At 38.6% G+C, this 21,346-nt stretch overlaps 1 protein-coding gene across 3 annotated transcripts in view; it reads left to right on the plus strand.

Moving 5' to 3' along the window:
- LOC117568127 (uncharacterized) overlaps positions 1-21,346 on the plus strand; it is a 125,493-nt gene that overhangs the window by 25,239 nt on the left and 78,908 nt on the right. For all 3 annotated transcript variants that reach the window (XM_034248531.2, XM_034248532.2, XM_052004224.1), the window contains exon 2: positions 14,523-15,002. In XM_034248531.2, the coding sequence (XP_034104422.1) occupies positions 14,930-15,002 (73 nt within the window). In that variant the 5' untranslated portion in view covers positions 14,523-14,929. The remainder of the gene's footprint in view (positions 1-14,522; positions 15,003-21,346) is intronic.

Raw genomic sequence — 21,346 nt, forward strand, 5'->3', positions numbered from 1 at the left:
CGAAAAAATGCAATAAAATTTCCATTTCTTTTGCTTTTGCTTTTGTTGCTGACAATATCAGTGGCTGTTGTTGCTAGCGTCCCATATCCGTGTCTGCATTTCAGAGACAATTATTTGTGGCAATGTGGCAGGTGTTGTGCTTTGCCTAGCGCCTGCTGTTGTCTTCAGTTACGCGCATTACTCATACGCCCCGTGGCGCGGTGAAAAAGACGCACGCTCGCAAGATGCCGCTTGCAAATTTGCGCGCTCTGTTGTTTATATTTATGCGCAGGCACAACAACGAAACAAGGAACAACGAGCATAGAGAGCACAGAATAGAGAGTAACAATAACACTAAGGAGAAGGCAAACACCTCACACACACACACACACACACACAGAGTGAGAGAGTGTTGTTGGCCTGTCGTCTACGACAGCGCAATAAGTCATAAAAAGAAAAAGTTGTAAAGGGCTCTTAACTTTCACTTTCATCTTTGCTGTGTGCTCAGTGTGCTACACTGTAGTCGACTTGACTCATTGACTCACCGACTGCATGAATGAAACACTGACTGAGTGACGGAGTGACTGACTGACTGACTGCTTGAGTGACGAGCTGTCCTCATTCTGCACTTGGACGACGCTTAACTTTTATGATGGGCAGCCCAAGAACAAGAACAAGACCGAAAACGAGACCAGTTTGAAGCTAGCAAGTTTTTGAGGCAGCCGCATGAATAGCCAAGTGCGATTACAATGCTCAGGCATGGGGCAGAATGCAAAGGAGAGAAAGAACGGGCAATGGGCAGTAAGGAGCAGGCAGCGGGTGGTCGGGCATAAATAAGAAAGCAAATGTAAGTGATGGACTTTATTTTAATATTGGCCACGGACGCGGTCGCGATGCTGATGTCGACGCCATTGGCATTCACATTTTCTTGAATATTACGAATTTTCCTTTTCTTCTTTCGCTTTTTTTTTCGCTGTTTAACATTTATAAGCATACACATATACATATTCCTTTTTGGTTTTTGTTTGCCAAGGCTTTTCCGCTTAAGTGAAATGAAATGACTGGACGCTTTATGAGATATCTGCTCAGCGCTAATGAAAATATGTTTCGAATGTAAATTGGGACATTCTGATGGGGCTTTCGGGACGACGACGAGTTTTTACGACCGCGCTTGGACTTGAGCCTTGAGCCTTGAGCCTGGGACCGCAACGATTTCCGGGCGCCTAATGAATTTGTCAAATGCGCTGACCCACATCCCATTTGGTTTTGGTCTAGACAACTTGAGGGGGAACTGAAGGGGTGTCACAAGGGGTCGCCTTATCAGCGTCAGAGGCGCTGAGTGAGGCCAACTGTGTGCACTGGACATTCGGGGCTACCCTTTTCAATTTGCTGATATGTACAATTAAATGCGTCCCACTGTGATAATCACAAGGAAAGTGAATGTGTTTTTTCTTTCTACTATTCCCTTGTTAACGTTTCCTACTTTTTTTTCTTGTTCGTGTGTGTGTCATCCCAGAGCTGTCTTTAGTTTTTTCCGGGAAACGTCGGGTATATTACAAGTCGTTGTCGCTGTCATTGCTCTCTGACTGCAACAGCAGCTTTGACCTCCGCATTTCTGGGACACCATGTGAAAGTCGAAAAGTCCTGAACTGTATTTCTCTTTTCGTTTTTGCGTTTTTTGTGTGTGGAGAGCGTAGAGCATACACTTCTTATCGCCGCCAAGTTGCGCGATTCGCTATAAATCTTTTGCCTGATTTATGTCGTTGCTCGACATTGGCCTCAAATTTATCGCAGCAGCGCGACGAAAGCTGAACACCCTTCGCCTCCGCCATGGTCAGGGCAACTGCTGCTGTCCTGGCTGTCGTCCTATATCGTCCTGGCTGCTGCTGTTGTTGCTGCTGTGCAGCGCATGCCAACGCCTGGCATCCTTTTTCAACGTGTCGGCCGAGTGCCGTCTTCAAGGCAAACGGCCTCTGGCAGCGGCAGGATATGTAAGTTTGTGTGTGGCCAGCTAGCATGAGTGTCCTGCGAATGTCCACACAGCCCCGGCTCAATGTCTCTCTCCTGTCGCCATTTGCTTCCCTCACTGTGTGTGTGTGAGCTTAATTATCATTGCCGCGAGTTGGCGCCTCGGTTGCGCCTCGATGGCATTTTGTATGACTTCTGTCGGAAATTAATTTCCTCGCTCCACCCACCTTCACGCAGAACGCAAAAACGAGGACACGAGGACACCATTCGAATGTATGTATGTATGTACCATATGTATATATGTAGCAAGGATAAATGCGTGTGCATTTTGCTCAAAATACACACTGTTGACTCAGTGTGAGTGGAAAAGCTTTTGCTCAGCCTCCGCAGCCGCGTGTATTTGCGTTTAATTTTGTATGAATAACGGAAATTTGCGGCTTTCCGGCATTTTAAATGGCCATTAAAGCGTTGCCATGTACTCTCTCTACAAACACACATATATGTGTATTTTGCATTTACATACTCCGAGAGCAAGAGTGAGTGATAGTTACTCAAAGCGTAAGTGCAACAAAGGCGGCTGCAAAAATGCAGCGCTGTGGTTAACAGCCATTTGCGAATTGTTAAAATTTAATAACAGGCATTGATTTCATGCAATATCTTTTGCATTTGTAATTAAAAGCGTGTATTTAATAGCGAGCCCACAAAAGTACGCAACACAAAATGATGAAACGCGTATTAATCAAGCAGCGCCGAAAAGTAGGCAACATATTTTCGCAAGCAAGTTGAGACAGGCTGAAAATATAATATGAAAAATGAGTTAAGCAAGTGGAAGAGAAGAATGGTAATTCATCACAATCTGATATTTAAACGAGGGTTTGCTTCAAGCGCTCGTCTTACCACCGAGAGAGAATATGAAACGGCGCAACTCAGACACAATAAATTATTACACGCTGTCCAATTGGAAATGTAATTTAAATTTGCTGGCGACAATAAATACAGCTTAGACTCGAGGCAGATTTCAAAAGTTGCGAGCAGATAAGCAGCTCAGCTTCAGCTCCTCCCCCCTAATGTTGCACAGCCTCACACTTTTTGCCCTCATTTTGCAGTGATGATATGACTCCGAAGCAGCTTAATTCAAGCCACTTATCCCGCAAATTAAATCCAAGTCTGCAAATATACAAATAGATGTCTGTCTGTCTGTATGTATGTGTGTGTCCTCTAAGGAGCAGTCTATTTGATCATGCTTGGCTGTGCAAATGTGCCAGAGCATTTCGTCGACAGCTGTGTGGCGCTTATTGCCAATTATTGTCCATAAATTGCGCATTTATGACTCGACTCCAGCGGTAGATGTATGTGTGTGTTGGTGTGTTTACCTTTTTGTGTGCCTCACAAATGCTCTCGTATTTTGCGTCTAATGTGGTCCATTAAGAGACTACTCTAAATGTAGCAAAGCCAAAGCTCGCTGTAGCAAATCTCGCAATTGTTGCACTGACTTCTGCTGCTGATTGCCTTTAGAGCGTTCGGCAAATATTTGACTATAGGTTAGCCACTAGGCACTAAACTTGACTTTGTGGTTGCTCAGCAACAGCAACAATATACAAGTAGTGAATTGCAAGTGATGGCACGCAAGTTATCTTATAAAGAATCGAAAGCGAAACAGTACTAAAATGAAAGTTAAGAAATGAGTTTAAGAAGTGATTTAAATCTTAAATAAATTGGAAAAATTTTGGGGAGAAAACAAATTGTTACTTCTAAATTTTAACGAATATTTTCTATAGTTTTCGATGTTTAAAACATATATTTATCTTAGCTATACTAATACTAATACGTTGATATTGAATTGAATGAATAAAATTGTAGTAAGCGACACTTAATGCTCTTTCGGCTATTCTCACAACTCTTTTTTGATGCTAGTTATTACTTATTGCTTTTCCATCTCTTTTAAGATTTGTTTGAATAATCTAATCTATGCAGTACCACAAAATTAAATAAATAATCATCTGCATAAATTGGCATTTAATATATTCAAATGTTTTGGCAATGTTTGTTAGTTGCATTAAAATTGACCTCGAATTTGTATAAAAGGAAGATAAACTCATAGATAAAACTATTTTCAGAAAAGTATTCTAATGATACTTGGCTTAGCCAAACTATTTCCTATAAATTTTCTTTAATTTCTGCAACTAATTGCTGCTTTTAGACTCCCGTTTTTGACTACACGTCACTCAATAGGGTATCACATTCTAGAGGCGTTGGCTTAATTGCATTGCTGAGCCGCTTTGTGTCGGCTTACAGTCAGTCCAGCGCCTGTGTTGATTTGTTTTGTTAGTGCCGCCGCCTTCACTCGCTGCCTCTGGTCTCTGGCTCGCTAGAGACACGCCCATTGGTGTGATGGGGGAACTAAATCAATTGGGGGCATATGCGATTGGCTGCACAACAAATCCGCATAGCAGAGCGTAGAGCGCAGAGAAGAGTGGCAAGTAAATCTATGCATGAAAGTTACGTCGCATTTTTCACATTAACTGGCCGCTTCGTGGAGTAATTTTGTATGCACAGTCAGTTGGCAGGACAACAAATCACTATCTGCACAGCGCAGCAGGAGCCAGTCAGTCAGAGTCAACGAGTGAAGCGGGCAAACAATCAAGCAACGATGTATCGAAGCAACGAGCCAGTTTTGCAGATAAATAAACAGCGTCGCTTTGACTCGATGATAGATCGACAGACGATTGCAGTTTGCTGACGCGAAATTGCCACGACACTCGAGTGTTGAGTGGAATATGGCTCTGCAGAACAAGAACAACAACACAACAACACGAAAAAAAAAGTGGACATGATAATGCGATTGACAGACCAACTGTCGACGCTGAATTGTTGGGGAGTTGTGTATGAGAAAAAGTTGCTGATTGACAGCACATGATTCGACACATGTTAGAGAGTTGCAACTAGCCTTGCTGCAACCAACTTTAACAAGAAGAAATCTACGGTCAAGTGTGTTCGACTGAAATATACCAAATTACATTACATCAGTACATTTCAAGTATATACCATAAAGGAACTATTATCTATTATCTGTTATAAATTATATAGTATCTATTATCTATATTATCTATATTATCTATTATCTATTATTTATTACCTATTATCTATTATCTATTATCTATTACCTATTATCTATTATCTATTATCTATTATCTATTATCTATTATCTATTATCTATTATCTATTATCTATTATCTATTATCTATTATCTATTATCTATTATCTATTATCTATTATCTATTATCTATTATCTATTATCTATTATCTATTATCTATTATCTATTATCTATTATCTATTATCTATTATCTATTATCTATTATCTATTATCTATTATCTATTATCTATTATCTATTATCTATTATCTATTATCTATTATCTATTATCTATTATCTATTATCTATTATCTATTATCTATTATCTATTATCTATTATCTATTATCTATTACCTATTACCTATTACCTATTACCTATTACCTATTACCTATTACCTATTACCTATTACCTATTACCTATTACCTATTATCTATTATCTATTATCTATTATCTATTATCTTATTATTCATTATCTATTATCTATTATATTATCTGTTATCTATTATCTATTATATACTGTCAATTATCTATTAGTGTCGGAGATGCATCCTTCTACCTTTCACATACTTTTACAATACCCTTTTACCCTATGGCTAGCGGGTATAATAAGCTTCAACTTAAAGACTCTCCGGTTCTCCATCAGTGTGCAAAATGATCTTGAATGTATAGGCACTTCCTGTTGTGTGTGTGTGTTTGTCAGTTGATTTCCGTCTTAGAAAAAGCAGTCGAAACTTTCGATTTTAGTTCTGTGGCAAGGTGCAAGAGGAAGTGCAACGCAGCTGAAGCATGCCACAGCAAATAGATAGGGGAGGAGGACATGCAAATACTCGGTGTGGCAGAAGTAAAGCATTCTTTTCGTTTCTTGCATTTTTCAACGTTCGACTTGCGTCTTGTTCAGAGTTTTATGCAGACTTTTCTTTTCTCTTATTCTGTTTTTTTGCTTTATCATTTTCTCTGATTTATGAAACTGTTTTTATTATTTTCATATTGTTCGTGGCGGCGGCTGTCAGTCGGTCGGTCGGTTGTTGGGTTGGTTTGAGCGGTCTCCTAAGCAACACAAGACTTTTTCCATATCTCTCTTTCGCTCTTCACTTTTGGCCATTTCATCCCACATTCTGTGCACATTCAGTTGCCACATCGTTTCTTGTGTTCTGTGTTTTTTTTTGTGCGTTGCACCAGAAATTCGTATTCCATTCTGGCTGTAAACTTTTGCACAGATTGAGAAGGGGCTGGCAGGGGGGAGTTGAGTTTTTGCAAGAGTTAGTGCAGTGCATGGCGTGTGTACGATATTTCTTACAACTTCTCAAATTTGATTTTTGCTGTTTGTTGTGGAATTCGAAATGATTATGAGCGAGGAAGAGAACGATTCGCCTTGGCCAAAAAGTTTTGTATTATGCGCTTTGTTGGTCAACAAGAATTTGTGCCTGCTGCTTTGCCAAAAACTTGACACACCCATCGAAATAATGCAGCAGCCATGCAAGAATGCTTGACATTTCTGCAATTAGACAAATCGAGTGTGAAATCTTTTAACTCATGAGCTTCAGTGTTGAGCCATTAATGCATTTTGCATTTATGAACTATGATTGTGAATTTCGTAATCTTTATTACATTCATTATGAGACAGATGCCAAGAGTTAATAGTTCAAGTAATTCAATGATATTTAACAATTTACTTGCCGGTTTATCGATTGTAATTTAATTATACTCAAATGGCTTGCATTTACTTGGAATTTCAATGGAAATTCTGTGGCGCTGGCAAGTAAATATTATATTATAAGTCAATTGCTTAGCCTCTAATTGATTTGAGGCAGGGATAAAAGTTTAATGAAATTTCAATTCACTGCCTCCAATCGAATTTTGATCGAAATTGAGACAAAAGTGACTGGTCAGAGCGAAGCCTTAGAAGTAATGTTGATGCCATTGGCAATTGCTCACATTCCATCTGGCCGCAACCACAAATTCACTTGTCGCATGCTCTCTCTTTCTTTCTTAAAGTTCTCCCCGTCCCGCTCTATTTTGCCGCCCTGCCGCGACCCATTTTCGCACACAATGAAATATTAATAAATTCCATTACCAAAGAAAACACACTCGAGTGCACAACAAAACATCAATGGCAACAAGCGTTGGGGATTGCCATTCGAATGCTGCTTTTGCTTTTGCTGCTTTTGCTTTTGCTGAAGATGTTGAGGCATCCTCGTCATCTAACAATCACTAAAAATGCCGCTTCGATTGCGATTTCTATTCCTATTCGTATACGTATACGTACGTATATTCCTTATACCGATTCAAAGTCTCAGTCTCCACCGTTTGAATTTGATTTTGATGCTCAGTAGAAGCATTTTTTTCCTTATTTTTTTTATTCTTTTTGCCACGCAGACGATTTTCAATTGTGAAGTGGTTGTGTAGGGAGAGCAAAGCAGGGAGCCTTGAATTCAATTCAATCGCTAAAATACTCCTACATATAGTTTAAATGGATGTTCGCACATATATAAAGACATTTGCGAGGGTTGTCTAAGGAGTTAGAGTGCAGTAAAGAAGAGTTTTTTATCGATGGAAATATCTATAATTATGTTTAAACTATTATCTTTGGTGGAAATTAATTTAGTTATGTATTGAAAATTACAAAAATGTATAAAAATTCTGTCGTTATTCAATTCAATCATATTTTATTATAAGAATTTGCCAATATTGGAGAGGCAAATGTGATTTATTCTTGACGCTGAAAAGTATGCTACACTTTTGAGTAGGACAAAGTTCGCTTTTAAATCTTACTTCTACCTATTTAAGTAACATATGTTAAAACTGTTAAATTCAGTAGAACTTATTATATTGACAGGTTTAAAAAATAGATTAAATCGTTTGTTATACAGTTCTGCACATTTTATTATAAAAATATATCTTCTTTAAGGAAGGAATATATTTATTTATGAGTTTCAAATGTGTGCTATACTTTTATATGTAAATTTCTCTGTCTTACATTTTTAATTTAGTTATCTGTATATATCCATGCAAACTACTAAAATTATAACTTGCACATATTAAATATATAGTTATTTAATCATTATAGTTAAATACCTTTTGTAAATAATTGTAATTATACTTGTTCCTAGCCAAAGGCCAAAGCAGCCAGCGCTAGTAAATTTACGCTAGATTATAAATTAATTTATAGTCTATGCCTTTAATAAATAAATATATTTTATAGCTTGCAGCATAAATATATTTAATGAAAAGCACATCACAATCGAAAAATGTAATTTACTTTTCCTGCTGAAAAGTATTGCACATTTTTGTTTGGAAATTGATTGAAGCAGTTTGTTATCAATTAAATGTTTAGGGAAATAAATTTAGATTTAAGAATATTAAGAATATTTTCGCTATTTTCCTTTATTTCACTTACTTCTCAATCGACCCTCTTGGCTGTCATTGAATGTGGAATCTTATGCGTATTATTTGTGTCGCCCCCGAAAAAGTTTGTTGACGTGTGGGCGAACAAATACTTTAACTCGTTTATATGCAGATGTTGAGCTTATTTTCGGGGCGCTGAACTTGCATTTGGGTATTTGTGCACGAAATGCACCCACCATCAAAAGCTGAGCGCAAATTAAATTGGTAATTCTAGTTAAATTGCCGCTTATCGGCCATGGTTCGAATGGCACGCGCCAAGAACTCAGCTCTCGTAAATGGTTGGCAATAAGAATAATATTTGATTTCGCAAATGACAATGCTTCTGTTGGTGCTCTGTTCAATGCCTTTTGTTCAATTGGCGTTGTGTACGCAGTTTTAGGCAAATGCTCTTGTTAACACGGCCAGAGGCAGATAGAAAGAGGGAGGAATGGGAAGCAAAGAGTAGGCGGCGCAACCAGCCGTGTCAATGGCTAGCTACAGCCTGGCTGCAACAGACGGCAATGAGTGTGGCAGTGGCAGTGGCAGTGGCAATGGCACAGTTGCAATTAAATGCTAATGGCGTGTGAAAGCCAATTTTGAAAAGTATACAGACAGAAAACGAAGTGTACTAAGTGCAAGGCAATCGCACAGCTAATTTGTGGAGTGCCCGAAGCAGTAATAGAAGCAGCAGCAGCAGCTGGGTGAAGACATTGCGCGGAGGGGGGGAGGCAACGACAATATCATTGAAGTTTTGCTTGAGTGGCTTTTAGAGCTGGTAAAAAGTCATAGCATACTTTTCAGCGCAACTGCAAAGAGTTCACTTCTCGACTATTGTGTGTGCAGCAAATGTCAGACAAAGAGAGACAGACTTTAAGTTCCTTTCTCCCTCCTCTAATATAGCAATTGATTGTGGGTCAGACTTTTTGTCTACCCATTGGCATTCATTTAATTGCTCAAAGCAAAGGCAAAGCAAAGTTGCGCGCATATTTGGACTGGACTCGCAAATGAAACCTTTTATTATAATTTAGGCAAGGCACGAGCCAACTACAAGCAAGAGGGTGGAATGAAGTCAGATGACGTCGCTCGAGCGGAAACCACTAAATGAAAGAGAAAACCCAGCGTGTGCTGTGCGTGCCAGCGTTCATTGATGTTGACCCAAACTAAAACCACAAATAACACAAGCCAAAAACAACTAAAACAACAACAAGTCTCAGTTACGATTGTGATACACGCAAAAGCAAAAGCTGAATCACTGAGGCGCTGATTTGGCAAGGGCGTGGCCTGGTTATAACAAACAGCAGCAACAACAACAACAACGACAATTGCGAGCATTCAAATTATGTCAAAATCCAAAGCCACAAACAATTAAACAAAATTGCAAATTAGACGTTATTTAGACCAACAAAACCAACTCTCAGTTGACAACAAGAAATCGACCAACCGGCCAACCAAAACAGTCAACTGCCTGACTCTTTGGCCACGCCCCATTTGCGGTTGCTGTTGCTGCTGTTGTTGCTGTTGCTGCACAGTGAAATGTCAAAAGGAAGGAAGTGTAGGAAATTGCCTATTTGCAATTGTAATTTATTCATTCGGTTTAATATGCCGTGAAGCGCCAGGCTCCAAACAAACCAGCACCAAATTGTGCTAAACAATAATTCTCCCCACTCTTCGCCTTCCCATTTCTATATAATTTTTGTTTTATTTGTCATTTGGTTGCAATGGTTTGACTAATGATTCGATGTCAAGGTCAGGCAGATCATCGTCATCGTCATGGTTATTGTACTAGCTTGGATTTCAATTACGAGTTGCGCCTAATTTGACCAAATTAACATAAACTTTGACGAAGGATGCCACAAAACTTTTGCGGCCACATGCAAAACGGAAAACAGAAAACGAAAACCGAAAAGGGAAATCGCCAAAGGCCAAAACTCACACCCCCCCACCGAAAAATGTTTCTAGTTTGATGAATGCCAAGTAAACGAGCAGATCAAGGTTAAGACTAGATAATACAATTTGCATTTGCAGCTAAGCCAAGAGTTTTGCCTGCTAAATAGTGTCAGCTTTGGCACTTTCATTTGAGCAGAAACAAAAGCGGAAATGGCATGGCCAAGAATTGGATTTCATTGTAAGCAAATCAATCAATTTGCTTGCCGAATCAATCACAAGTTCAGTTGGCCTTTTAAAGTTTTGAGTTGTAATAGCTTGAACAAACTTTTATCTTCACTGCAATGTTCCAAGTGTAGACCATTCATTCTCATAATACCAGCTCACCTTGTGCTTGCTTCTCTTTTCTCTTGCTCTCTTTTCGAGTCGAAGTCTGCTTGCTAATCCTGTGCCCACTAAATGGACTATAGATTGCACTTTTATGTCACGGCATTCACGCAAATCGTTGGCCATTTAAAAGGGCTTAAAGCAAGCACCACATCCACACACTCGATTTGATTACAAAAGGCAACTTGACTTGATTGGCAAAGGCCAAGCTGTGGCTGTCCTATTGAAACAAATAAATGAGAGTCCATTTTGCGTATGCGGAAGATCGGCGCAGAAAATAGAGTACGAAAATTGTTTTGGCTGTCAAATTACGTAAACATTGTCATAAATGAAAAATTCATTCAGCCTCCATCTCGGTTGTTGTGGTTGTTGTTGTTGTCGCTGTTGTTGCCACAGCATTTCATTTGGCTGCCGTTGTGGCAAATTTGTCAATCTTGTCGTCGCGTCGTGCCTTTTTTTTGTTGTTGTGTTGTGTTGTCTCTGGACTTCTGAATCTGACGCTGACTCTTGTGGTTTTGCTTTGGCTAAGTCGCCGTTGGGCCTCACATGAGGCATTGTTTTTGCTTGTTTCGGTCTGCGTTTTTTCTCGTCTTCTGTTTTTTTTTTTTGGCTGCGGGGCGGCGCTGTTTTGTTTACATTACTGAAAACCCAGCAAATTGCCAGTTCTTTGCAACATTTTCTTATGATTTTTTCCGTGCATGTGGAGCCTGTGTCTGCGTCTGTCTTTTTTCGGGGCGTCTGCAGGCGCGACATATTAATTATTCATTTCGATTTTTGGTTTGCCAACAGCGTGTTTGTCAAAGGGAGCAAACAGAGAACAGAGAAGAGGGAGCTCTGATATAGAGACTGCTGCGAATCCGCACGAGTTGGGAATAGCCGAGCTGCTTTGTGATTTATAAACACGCGCGCCCGCTTTCAGTGATTTACTGCAAATTGCTTTATAATGTTATATAAAATTTGTTGCTTTTCCTCTCCACTCCACTCCACTCTACTCTACTCGTTGCTGTTGTTTGCTCGCCTGCTTTTGAGTAATTACCAAAGAGCAATAACAACAAAGCCAGCAGCACAACACAAAAACCAAAAAAAATGGCAGACAACAAAGCAGTTAAATGCTAAACGCCAACGCCGTAGAGCAAATGCACTTTAAACTCCTGATGGATTAAGTATACGCAACGTATATTGGCAACAACAACGACAACAACGACAGCGACCTTTGGCATGCCTCGGTATCAACAGCTGTCGAGTGCTGTCACTTGTGATTAAACAACGCGTTAATCTGTTAATTTCCATGTCATGAGCTCGCTGCTCGCTCTGCCATCCATTATATTTATTAATTCTTTGCAAAATCAATTGTTGCCATGTAATTTTTATTGTAATATGTATTTTGCTTAATGATCCTTGGCTTGCAGTTGGGGATTTGCACTCGACTTACAATTTATAATTTACTTTACAATGCTGTTAATCAAATAATTGAAAGGCTTCCATGCTCACACAATTATGAGCCAGCACTTTAGCTAATTGTAAAAATTAATTATACTTGTGTGAAATAAAAAGCGAGTGCACATTTTTATGGTCGCACAGTTGACTAGTTGCAAATAAAAATCAATTTATGATGGTGCAAAGTATTTTTTGATTATTAAAGAGCGCTCATAAAGTGAACAACAAAGGCGACACAATGCAAAAGTAAAAGCAAATCTTTTTCTGCTACAAATTACATGCATACGAGTTGAGTTTTATGTAAATTTTTTTTTCGCTGGCTCTGTTTTTTTTTGTGCGATTTGTGCCTCGGGTGGATGCCGCTTTTTATTGTATAAATTTTTCGTAGCCGAAAATTAGAAATGTTCCAGCGCGTTCAACTTCACTGGCAGTGCGTGGCAAATTGCTTTCCGAAGTCTGAAGTCTGGCCCACAGAAATAGAAATAGGCGAGCACACATGTGCACACATACACAGACACTCCCCCTCTCACACACACACACTCACACAAAAACCAATTGCTAACAATAATAAAATGCCGTTTTTTTTGGGGGCCGTTTCCGTTTCCTAACAATAAGTACAGCGCATGGCAAGGAACATTGTGTAGGGGGGAAGAGGAGCTGTGTAATTTGCATGAACAGACGCCAGCACATAATATCTATGCATTAGAATTATGCCCACACCCAAAGCGGGAAATAATGGCAGTTCAGTGGCAGCGAGAAATTCACTAGATAAATGCGAATGTATAAAATAAAATCGAAATATGTATTTTCGAGCGTGTGTGTGTGCACATGGCGTATGCGCAATGACGCCTCATTATTATGACATTAATGCCGCAGCATCGATCATCCCACATTGCACATTGCAAGCATAAAATGCGCTTTGCGGGCGCTGCCAATTTCATTAATTACGCCCTCTTAGAGAGCAGCGTGAGTAGGTAGAACTTCAAATTCAATTGACGAAAATTGTGTAATAGAAAAATAAATAGCAAGCTTTAGTATTTTTGGACATCATTATGCAGGCGGCGTGCGCCGTTATCGTTTTGCTCTCATTTCCGCTTCTATCCGCACTCGCTGTCGAATCGCTTTTATACCCGGCTACCCAGAAGGTAGAAGGGTATTCTAACTTTGTGTCTCCATTAAAAGTATGTAACAGGCAAAAGGAGGGTAACAATTTAGTATGTGGCATGGTATATTTTGAATGCAGTACTATATTGATATACCAAATATAACAGTCGGTATATTTGTATATTTTTATGATTCTAGAATACGTATGTAGCAGGCAGAAAGAGGATGACAATCTGGTATATGGTATGGTATATTTTAAATTTAGTGCTATATCAATATACCAAATACAACAGTCGGTATATTTTAGCATTTTCATGCTTCCAGAAAATGTATGTGGCAGGCAGAAAGAGGATGACAGTCTGGTATATGGTATGGTATATTTTAAATTTAGTACTATATTGATATACCAAATGTAGCATTCGGTATACTAACTATTTTTGTGTATCCAGCAAATGTATGTAAGAGGCAGAAGGAGGTTGACAATCTGGTATACAGGATATCGTATCGTATATTTTGAGTGTGGTACTACATCAATATACCAAATATAGCATTCGGTATATCTTAGTATTTTTGGTATAATTTAGGAATAGTACCGCACAGTTTTGGTTTTGCTTAAGATCGATATATTAATATAATAAAGCATTCGGTATTTTGTAGTATTTTTAGTATATTATTTTATGGGTATAGCATAGCCGAGCATACTCTATGATATACTTTGACTGTAGTACTTCATTTATGTATTAATATTTAATTTGGTATATTTAATATCTTAAATATATTATATTATATTAATTTGGTATATTTTAAGAACTGTTTTGCTTCTATTTCATATGAGTAACGAGTATATCACAGTCGAGCACACTCTACGATATACTTTGAATGTAGTACTTCATCTTTATATTAATATTGCGTTCGGTATATTTTAATAATTTTTCATTATATTAATTTGGTATATTTTAAGAACTGCTTTGCTTTCATCTCAAATGTGTAGCGAGTATATCACAGTCGAGCACACTTTTGCGAAGCTTTTATACTTGTCCGTTTCACAAATTTCACAGGAAGCTTGGCCGAGGCGTGCCAATGAGTGCAGTTGACTTTGCTGCTGGCTGCTTCCATTTTACTGGGCTGCTTTGTCACTGCAATAACTTTCGTGTCAGTCCACTAACAGAACTCAACTGTTTTACTTTCCTCTCCTTCTCTGTCTCTGTGTCTCATCAGACTTTGTTTCTGCTCTATTTCTTTGCAGCCACGTAGCGTGTACAAGCGTCGCGCATAAAACATACAACAGCAGCAGGCTTCCAAGCAAAGCGGGCAATAGAAAAGGCAAACAGTGAACGAAGTTGCCCCTGGGCCAAAACAGAGTTGTGCCCCCTTGCCATTGGGCATCTGGCAATTGGCCAAGTTAATAGACAACGCCGATAATGACGTTGTTGCAGCTGCTGCTGCTGATGTTGATGATGACGCTGCTAACTTGGTTATTGCTGCCAGCGACGAAATAGTCAAACAAACCAGCCGAAAGACAGACAGACAGACAGGCAGACAGAGAGACAAAGGAACTCGCTTCGAACTCGCCTTCAACGTGCGCGCGTTCGTCCTCGTCCAGGTCCAGGACCAAGGCTTACTGCATTTCCGGTTGTTGTTCCTGTCGACGCGATGCCACTTCATCTGGCCACCACCAGCAGCTGCGTGGCGTGGCTGCTGCTCCTCGTTGCGTTTGTGATGAGCGGTAAGTACTCATTCCTCCTATTCACTTTGTATTCATACTTATTTATGGACTGCGCTCGGCCTTCGCTGAGTTTCGCTTTTATTGTTGCCACAGTTAATTGTTGGCATTTGTTTGCCGGCAAATGCTTTTGCCTTTCAACCGAGTCCTGCCCCCTTTCATTTTTTTTTGTTTTCGTTTTGTTCCTTCTTTTTGTCCTTCAATTGCAGCGTGACGAGAATGGGCGGCGTTTTTGTTTCAATTAACAATTAGTTTGCACACACAAAACTTTTGCTGTGGTCGCCGTCGAATGGGGACGCACAAAAGTTACCGCAAAACTTCTGCTCTGCCATATTCCATTAAATGAAATAATATACCGTATACGCCCCATGGGCCAACAACTGAAACTCTCAGTGAACAGTAGCACGAAACATACGTACGTCATATCAAATTGCAACTTGCATAGTCCAAAACATACAGCAGCAGACAGTTAGCAAAGCGAAACTGATGAACTTGCACTTTAAACTTGCTGCAGAGTTTTCTCTTGTCTACATTATTTATGAGCCAATTGCGCAGCAACCCGACAAAGCTAAAGTTGCAGTTGCAAATTTGGCTACGAACAGAACAGAATGATTTTTAATAAAAAAATAAATTTTAATTCTCTTAGTTTAATATGCTTTAAGGTGATTTTACCATATCGATTTAGGAAAACTTTATTGCGAATTTAAAAATGAATTTTTCTTTACTTATTCAAACGACAAAAGCAATTAAAAACTTTGTGTAAATTTGGCAAAATCTTTTACTAGCAATTTCATTCACAGTAACATAAATTGAAACGAAATTGAGTATATGACTAATTGGCCCTAGGCTGAATGGGAATGTGCATGTGAAATGCTCAGAATTTGAATCCTATTTGACATGTGTCGAAAGAAAAACGGGTTACAAAAAAGTTCTGCAATGCCCTGCGAGCATATCAATAAAAATGTTTACTTTAATGTCGCATTTGTCACTTGCAAAATTGTACAAGGATTAAGGATTAAAAGTAAATACAGATTAATAATGAACTCGACACAATTAAGGCGGTTGCTTGGCTAAATCTTCTCACGACACGAACTGAAATGTAAATGTAGCAAACACGAAACGAAAGAGAGAGAGAGAAAGATTTAATTAACAATAAACTATTTGTGACTCGTTCTTAATGTATTTGATTTATGTTTCAAGTGCTGTGAATTTATAGCAGCTATAGCAGAGTGAAATACAAAAGGAGAGAGAGAAACAGAGTGTGTGTGTGGGTCAATGGAACAATTCAAAAAATGCTTGAATTAATTGCATTTACAGCGTTGCGAACTGTGAAAAAATGTGCAGCGCATATTTCAAAATTCAATTAAAATAAAACGAGCCAAAGCAAAAATGATACCCAAACGAATCGAAACGAAACGAAAAGGGACTGCCGAATGTGACACTACACAATTTCCTGTTCGTTGTCGTGGGAGTGTCAGGTGGGCGTGAAAAATAATTAAAGCGCTACAACAACAACAGCAGCAATGAAAATAATACGAGGAAAATCAAAAAAGTAAACAGAACAGAAACATTGACAACATTGCCAGCAACTTCCGTTCAGTGTCGACAATTTTATTTATTTACTTCAGTTATTTTTTAGTTGTTTTCTCGGTCGACTGCGACTGCGACGTCCGACAGGCAACACTCGCAATTCAATTACAAACAATACACTAAATATATTTGGCACAAATTGTTTACAAGTGCAAAGGTGTGTCAGTGTGCCCTCTGGGTCTGCTCAGCCAGCCTGCTATTTGTTCAGGCCAGGTGTGTGTTTTTGGTCGGGTCCACAGTCCACAGTCCGCAGCTGAGCTCATTCAATACAACAAACACAATTGGCCACAGGCAGGACGAATGCCAATTTAATTAGCGCGTCCATCACTTTTAATGCAAACGCAACTAATCACGGTCCCAATCGCGGTCCCAATGCAACCAACCCCGATTCAATCATCCATCAATCAATCAAACCGCCGGTCAATATATCAACGATTCACTGAGTGAATTTATGTGTTTTATGGCAACACAAAAGGAAAAACACAACTTAAAAATCGAAAAATTTACTAAAGCGGGAATCGTAGTTATTCTAAAATAATTGACACTCGAATGCTCTGCACTTAGCTGAAGTTCGATAAGAAAGAGCTGAGCTTAATCAATTAGGAGTTTAGATCTAATCTTTATCGTTTTTTATTTTCATTCTTATTTAAGAATTTAAGTTATTTCGAAAATACTTTTCTCTGACAAACTGGTCTTAGTTGCCTTGATTAACATTCTGGTATATATTGTTACTCTATATTTTTAATGATATACTATATCGATTTATCTTATAAGGCTTTCCATATATAATATTTTAGTAGTTTTTGGTATACCAATTTGGTATATTTTTTATAATAATACCGAATTGTCTGAATGTATTATTTTATACATATACCAAATAATGACTTTGGTATATTTCAGTATTATTTAGTATATTTTTATATATAAGAAATACTGTCCTGCGGTAAACAAGACTTATTTGCTTTGGCTGACATTTTGGTATATTTTTTACTCTATGGTATATTTTGAATTATATACTATATCGATTTACCTTGTAAGGCTTTCCATATATAATATTTTAGTAGTTTTTGATATACCAATTTGGTATATTTTTAGAATAATACCGCATTGTCTGAATGTAAAATTTTATAAATATACCAAGTAAAGACTCTGGTATATTTTAATATTATTTAGTATATTTACTTATATGCTTTATAGTATATTTAAATATATACTTTTCTGTGGTAAACAAGTCTTATTTGCTTTGGCTGACATTTTGATATATTTTGATATACCAAATTTGTCCTTCGATACATTTTAGTATATTTTTAATATGGTATGGTTTAAGAATATAGTTTTAATAAAAATGGGTGGCTGTAGCTTTTTTACTAATAATTTTATATTTTTGTTTAATTTATATTATGTTAAGAAAATAATTTTAAATTACCCCAGGGGGTTTTGCATTCTATTAGATACGTTTTTATAATTAATTGGAAACAAAATAATTTTCCCAACTGTTAATTCTACATTATTATATTTTTCTTATCTAAAAATAAATGTAATTTTCAATAATGATGAATGCCAATTTCAAATTATAATTACGTTCAACAAAAACAAATTCTTATTTGCAATGAATTATATTAGTGTTTATGCACTTGTATTTATTGTTGAAATAATAGTTTCATTGTTAACTTTAATCGATTGGATACGCATTCTGTCTGACGCTGATGCTGCTGGGCAGTGAAAATGTGAATATGCCACGTTCGCGTGTCATAAACAATCAATTGTTGGCTTTAATCAATTGAAAAAGGCTATTAGCGGTCTTTTTGCAATGTATTTTTGCAATTTTTTCGCCATTTAAATTGCAATATTGATTATGATTGATTTAGTGAACTGGCAAAACTAAATATTATTTATTGACTTTGGCAATCGGCAAATAGACGAAAAATTCGTCGATTCTTTTTCGGACGTTTGCAAATTATACAAAGTTGAATTTACGAGTTTGTTTCCACGCTCAATAAAAGCAATTTTAATATTAATATTTTGAAGTTGGACACACACATCGCAGCATAGAAATCATGCATATTTGTACAGCAAACAGAGAGAGATAGAGAGAGAGGGGAGAAGAGAATGATAGTTTGCAAAAAGAAGTCAAATAAATAAATGCATTGGAATGAAATTCGGCGAATAGCGAAAAGTAAACGTGCCAACGCGTTCGGCAACAAGCCAACACCAGAAAGAGAGGGAAGATACAGAGAGTGAGAGAGAGAGAGAGAGGTGAAGTTGAGTGCTTGCCTGCGCGTGGTCGATGGTCAAATATTTGCAACAAACTTTTTGGCCTGGCCCAAGTCATTGAACGTTGGCTGGCAAAACTCAAACAGAAACAGAAACAGAAGCGCGCACAAAACAAAAATTGCACAATTTGCTTCGAGTGCAAAGCAAATGAACTACGCGATACCCTGTACAACACGATTGTTAAGTCAATAAACAAATAGTGGCAGAAAGGAGAAAGAAAACTCGAGTGATATTTTCAATCATAATCGACACAGCTGAATGATACGACCTGAAATAATACTTGGTACCGTCGAGAGAATGTTGCCAAAAAGACGTACGTCTTCGCTGCTGGCCACGTGGCATGCCCCGGCATCCGGTGTGGCAAGTGAAGCAAGCGAAGCATTGCCACGTAGGTAATTGAGTATGAATGTGGAATGTGTCGAAAGCGCTTTTTCTTTTTTTTTTTTGTGTTTTTCTTTTTCCTTGCTCGCTCTCTCTTTTTCCAGTTTCTTCATTTTGTGCGATATTTGCCAAACAAAACGTTGACTGAAAGAATTTGAACGAAATGCGCAGACAAGTTGCCCAAGTCGAGACTTGAACTCTGGCCCCAGGTACAAGAGATAGATGGCCATGAAGGGGACGAAGCGAGGAGGTGCCGAGTGGGTGCTGGCAAGCAAAACAAGTGGAAAATGAATTCGATACATTATCATGACGTCAAGTCGTGCGTGGTGACTCTGCCTGGACTGTCGATTGCGGGGTCAAAGTGGCTGCCAAAAAGTATAAATTACATGTAATGCGGCGCAGCTATCGATGGCAGCCATTTCTTATGCCAAACACCTGCAGCAAGGAGCAGCAGCAGACCAACTGCCAACAGCTGTGATGACGGCACCGAAGAGAAGGGAAGGGATGAGGAGCAGAGGGAAGCGGAGGCAAACATTTGCCGTAGCAAATGTGCGCATAAATGAATTACCAATGAACCGCATGCGATGCTTTGCTCCACTCCACTTGCCACTTCCCCACTTCCCCACTTGCCACTTGCCACATGCCACGTTTCATTTTCAATTTGGAATCGTCTGCTCAACTGGGGCGCTAATTTGTGGGCGTTGCCTGCCGACTTTCGAGATGGTCGAGAACAGTGAGGCGAGTGTTTAACCATTTGACAGATGCGCTCCACACGAGAGTACTTAATAGTGCCCGCAGCCCAAAGGCGAAAGGGGGAGGGGATAGGGGGAAAGAAGAAACAGTTGGCAGGTGGCATGTGGCAGGGCGCAATTCGACAGCCTACATAAAAGCGCAATTTGTGCTATTATGCGTCAAGTTCCATTTGATTACGACACGATGACAGCGTACAACACAAACACACACACACGCATTCTTGTCAGAAGTTGTGGGCGTGGCAGTGTGGCAAGAGAGGCGGCAGTATGGGTAAAAGCAATTTCACTAAATCTGCAATTGTTATGTTGCCTGCTAAACAACTCACTTTCCCTCAATAGCTTTCTCTCGCTTTTCCTATATATCTCTCTCTTTCTTCCTATATGTATTCCTCTCTCTTTTCCTTCACATCTGCCCCTCTCTTTCTAGGCATGCCTTCGAGCTGCTTCATCCATTTGGACAGCCATAAAAGCCAAACGTTCTCACACGTCAAATATTTATATTGCATTGCTCTGTTGCTCCCCATTGTTGTCCCGCTTCCCTGTTGCCTTCTGCAATATGATTTGGGTATTGATTAAGCGTCACAGGGGAGTCCAATGCTGAGCAAAAGCCTCTGAGGCAGTCGACAGTCAGTCAACTCAACATGTCCTGCCTCAATTACTGCAACGCTTTATGTCTCCATGCGGGACGAGCATGTTTTCTTCTCGGTCTCCCTTTCATTTTACTACATTTTTATGCTACATGGTAAAAAAATACATAAGTAGAAAGCAGAGAGTAGAAAGTAGAAAGTAGAAAGGGGAGTTGCAGCTATAAATCATGAAATCGATTTGATGGCGTCTATTAGACACAGTTTATGGGCCTAGTTAAAATGTTTATAGAGCAAACTTTACGGTGAGCGTCAATTAAACATAATGCCTCCTGTTGATCAGAGCTTTGCCCAAAGGACCTGTCGACGACGAGACGAGCATTAAAAACGCTTCAAAAGTGCGTCCTTAAAATGAAAGCAAAGTCACAAAGTGAAAATTTGTTGCGCAATTTGTACGAGCACAAAATACTAAAATTCATTTTCGCAAATTATGCATACAATTAGCCAAATTTACGCATAACCATATAAATATCCAAATTTTGTAATTAACTAATTAAATTTTGCGTCATAAATGAAGTGTTGCAAATATTTATTGAAGTGCAGTAATTGAAGCGAACTTTAGTTTGTTTATTTAAGAGATATTTGAATATAAGTATTGTTGATCTGTTTTCTACTCTTATAAAAAATGTGATCTACTTGTTATTATAATATACTCGTTGCTTTCTTAAACTCATTTCAATTATATTTTAATGATTTTGTAATACCT

The sequence above is a fragment of the Drosophila albomicans genome, chromosome 3 (genome assembly GCF_009650485.2).
Source record: "Drosophila albomicans strain 15112-1751.03 chromosome 3, ASM965048v2, whole genome shotgun sequence".
Classification (NCBI taxonomy): domain Eukaryota; kingdom Metazoa; phylum Arthropoda; class Insecta; order Diptera; family Drosophilidae; genus Drosophila; species Drosophila albomicans.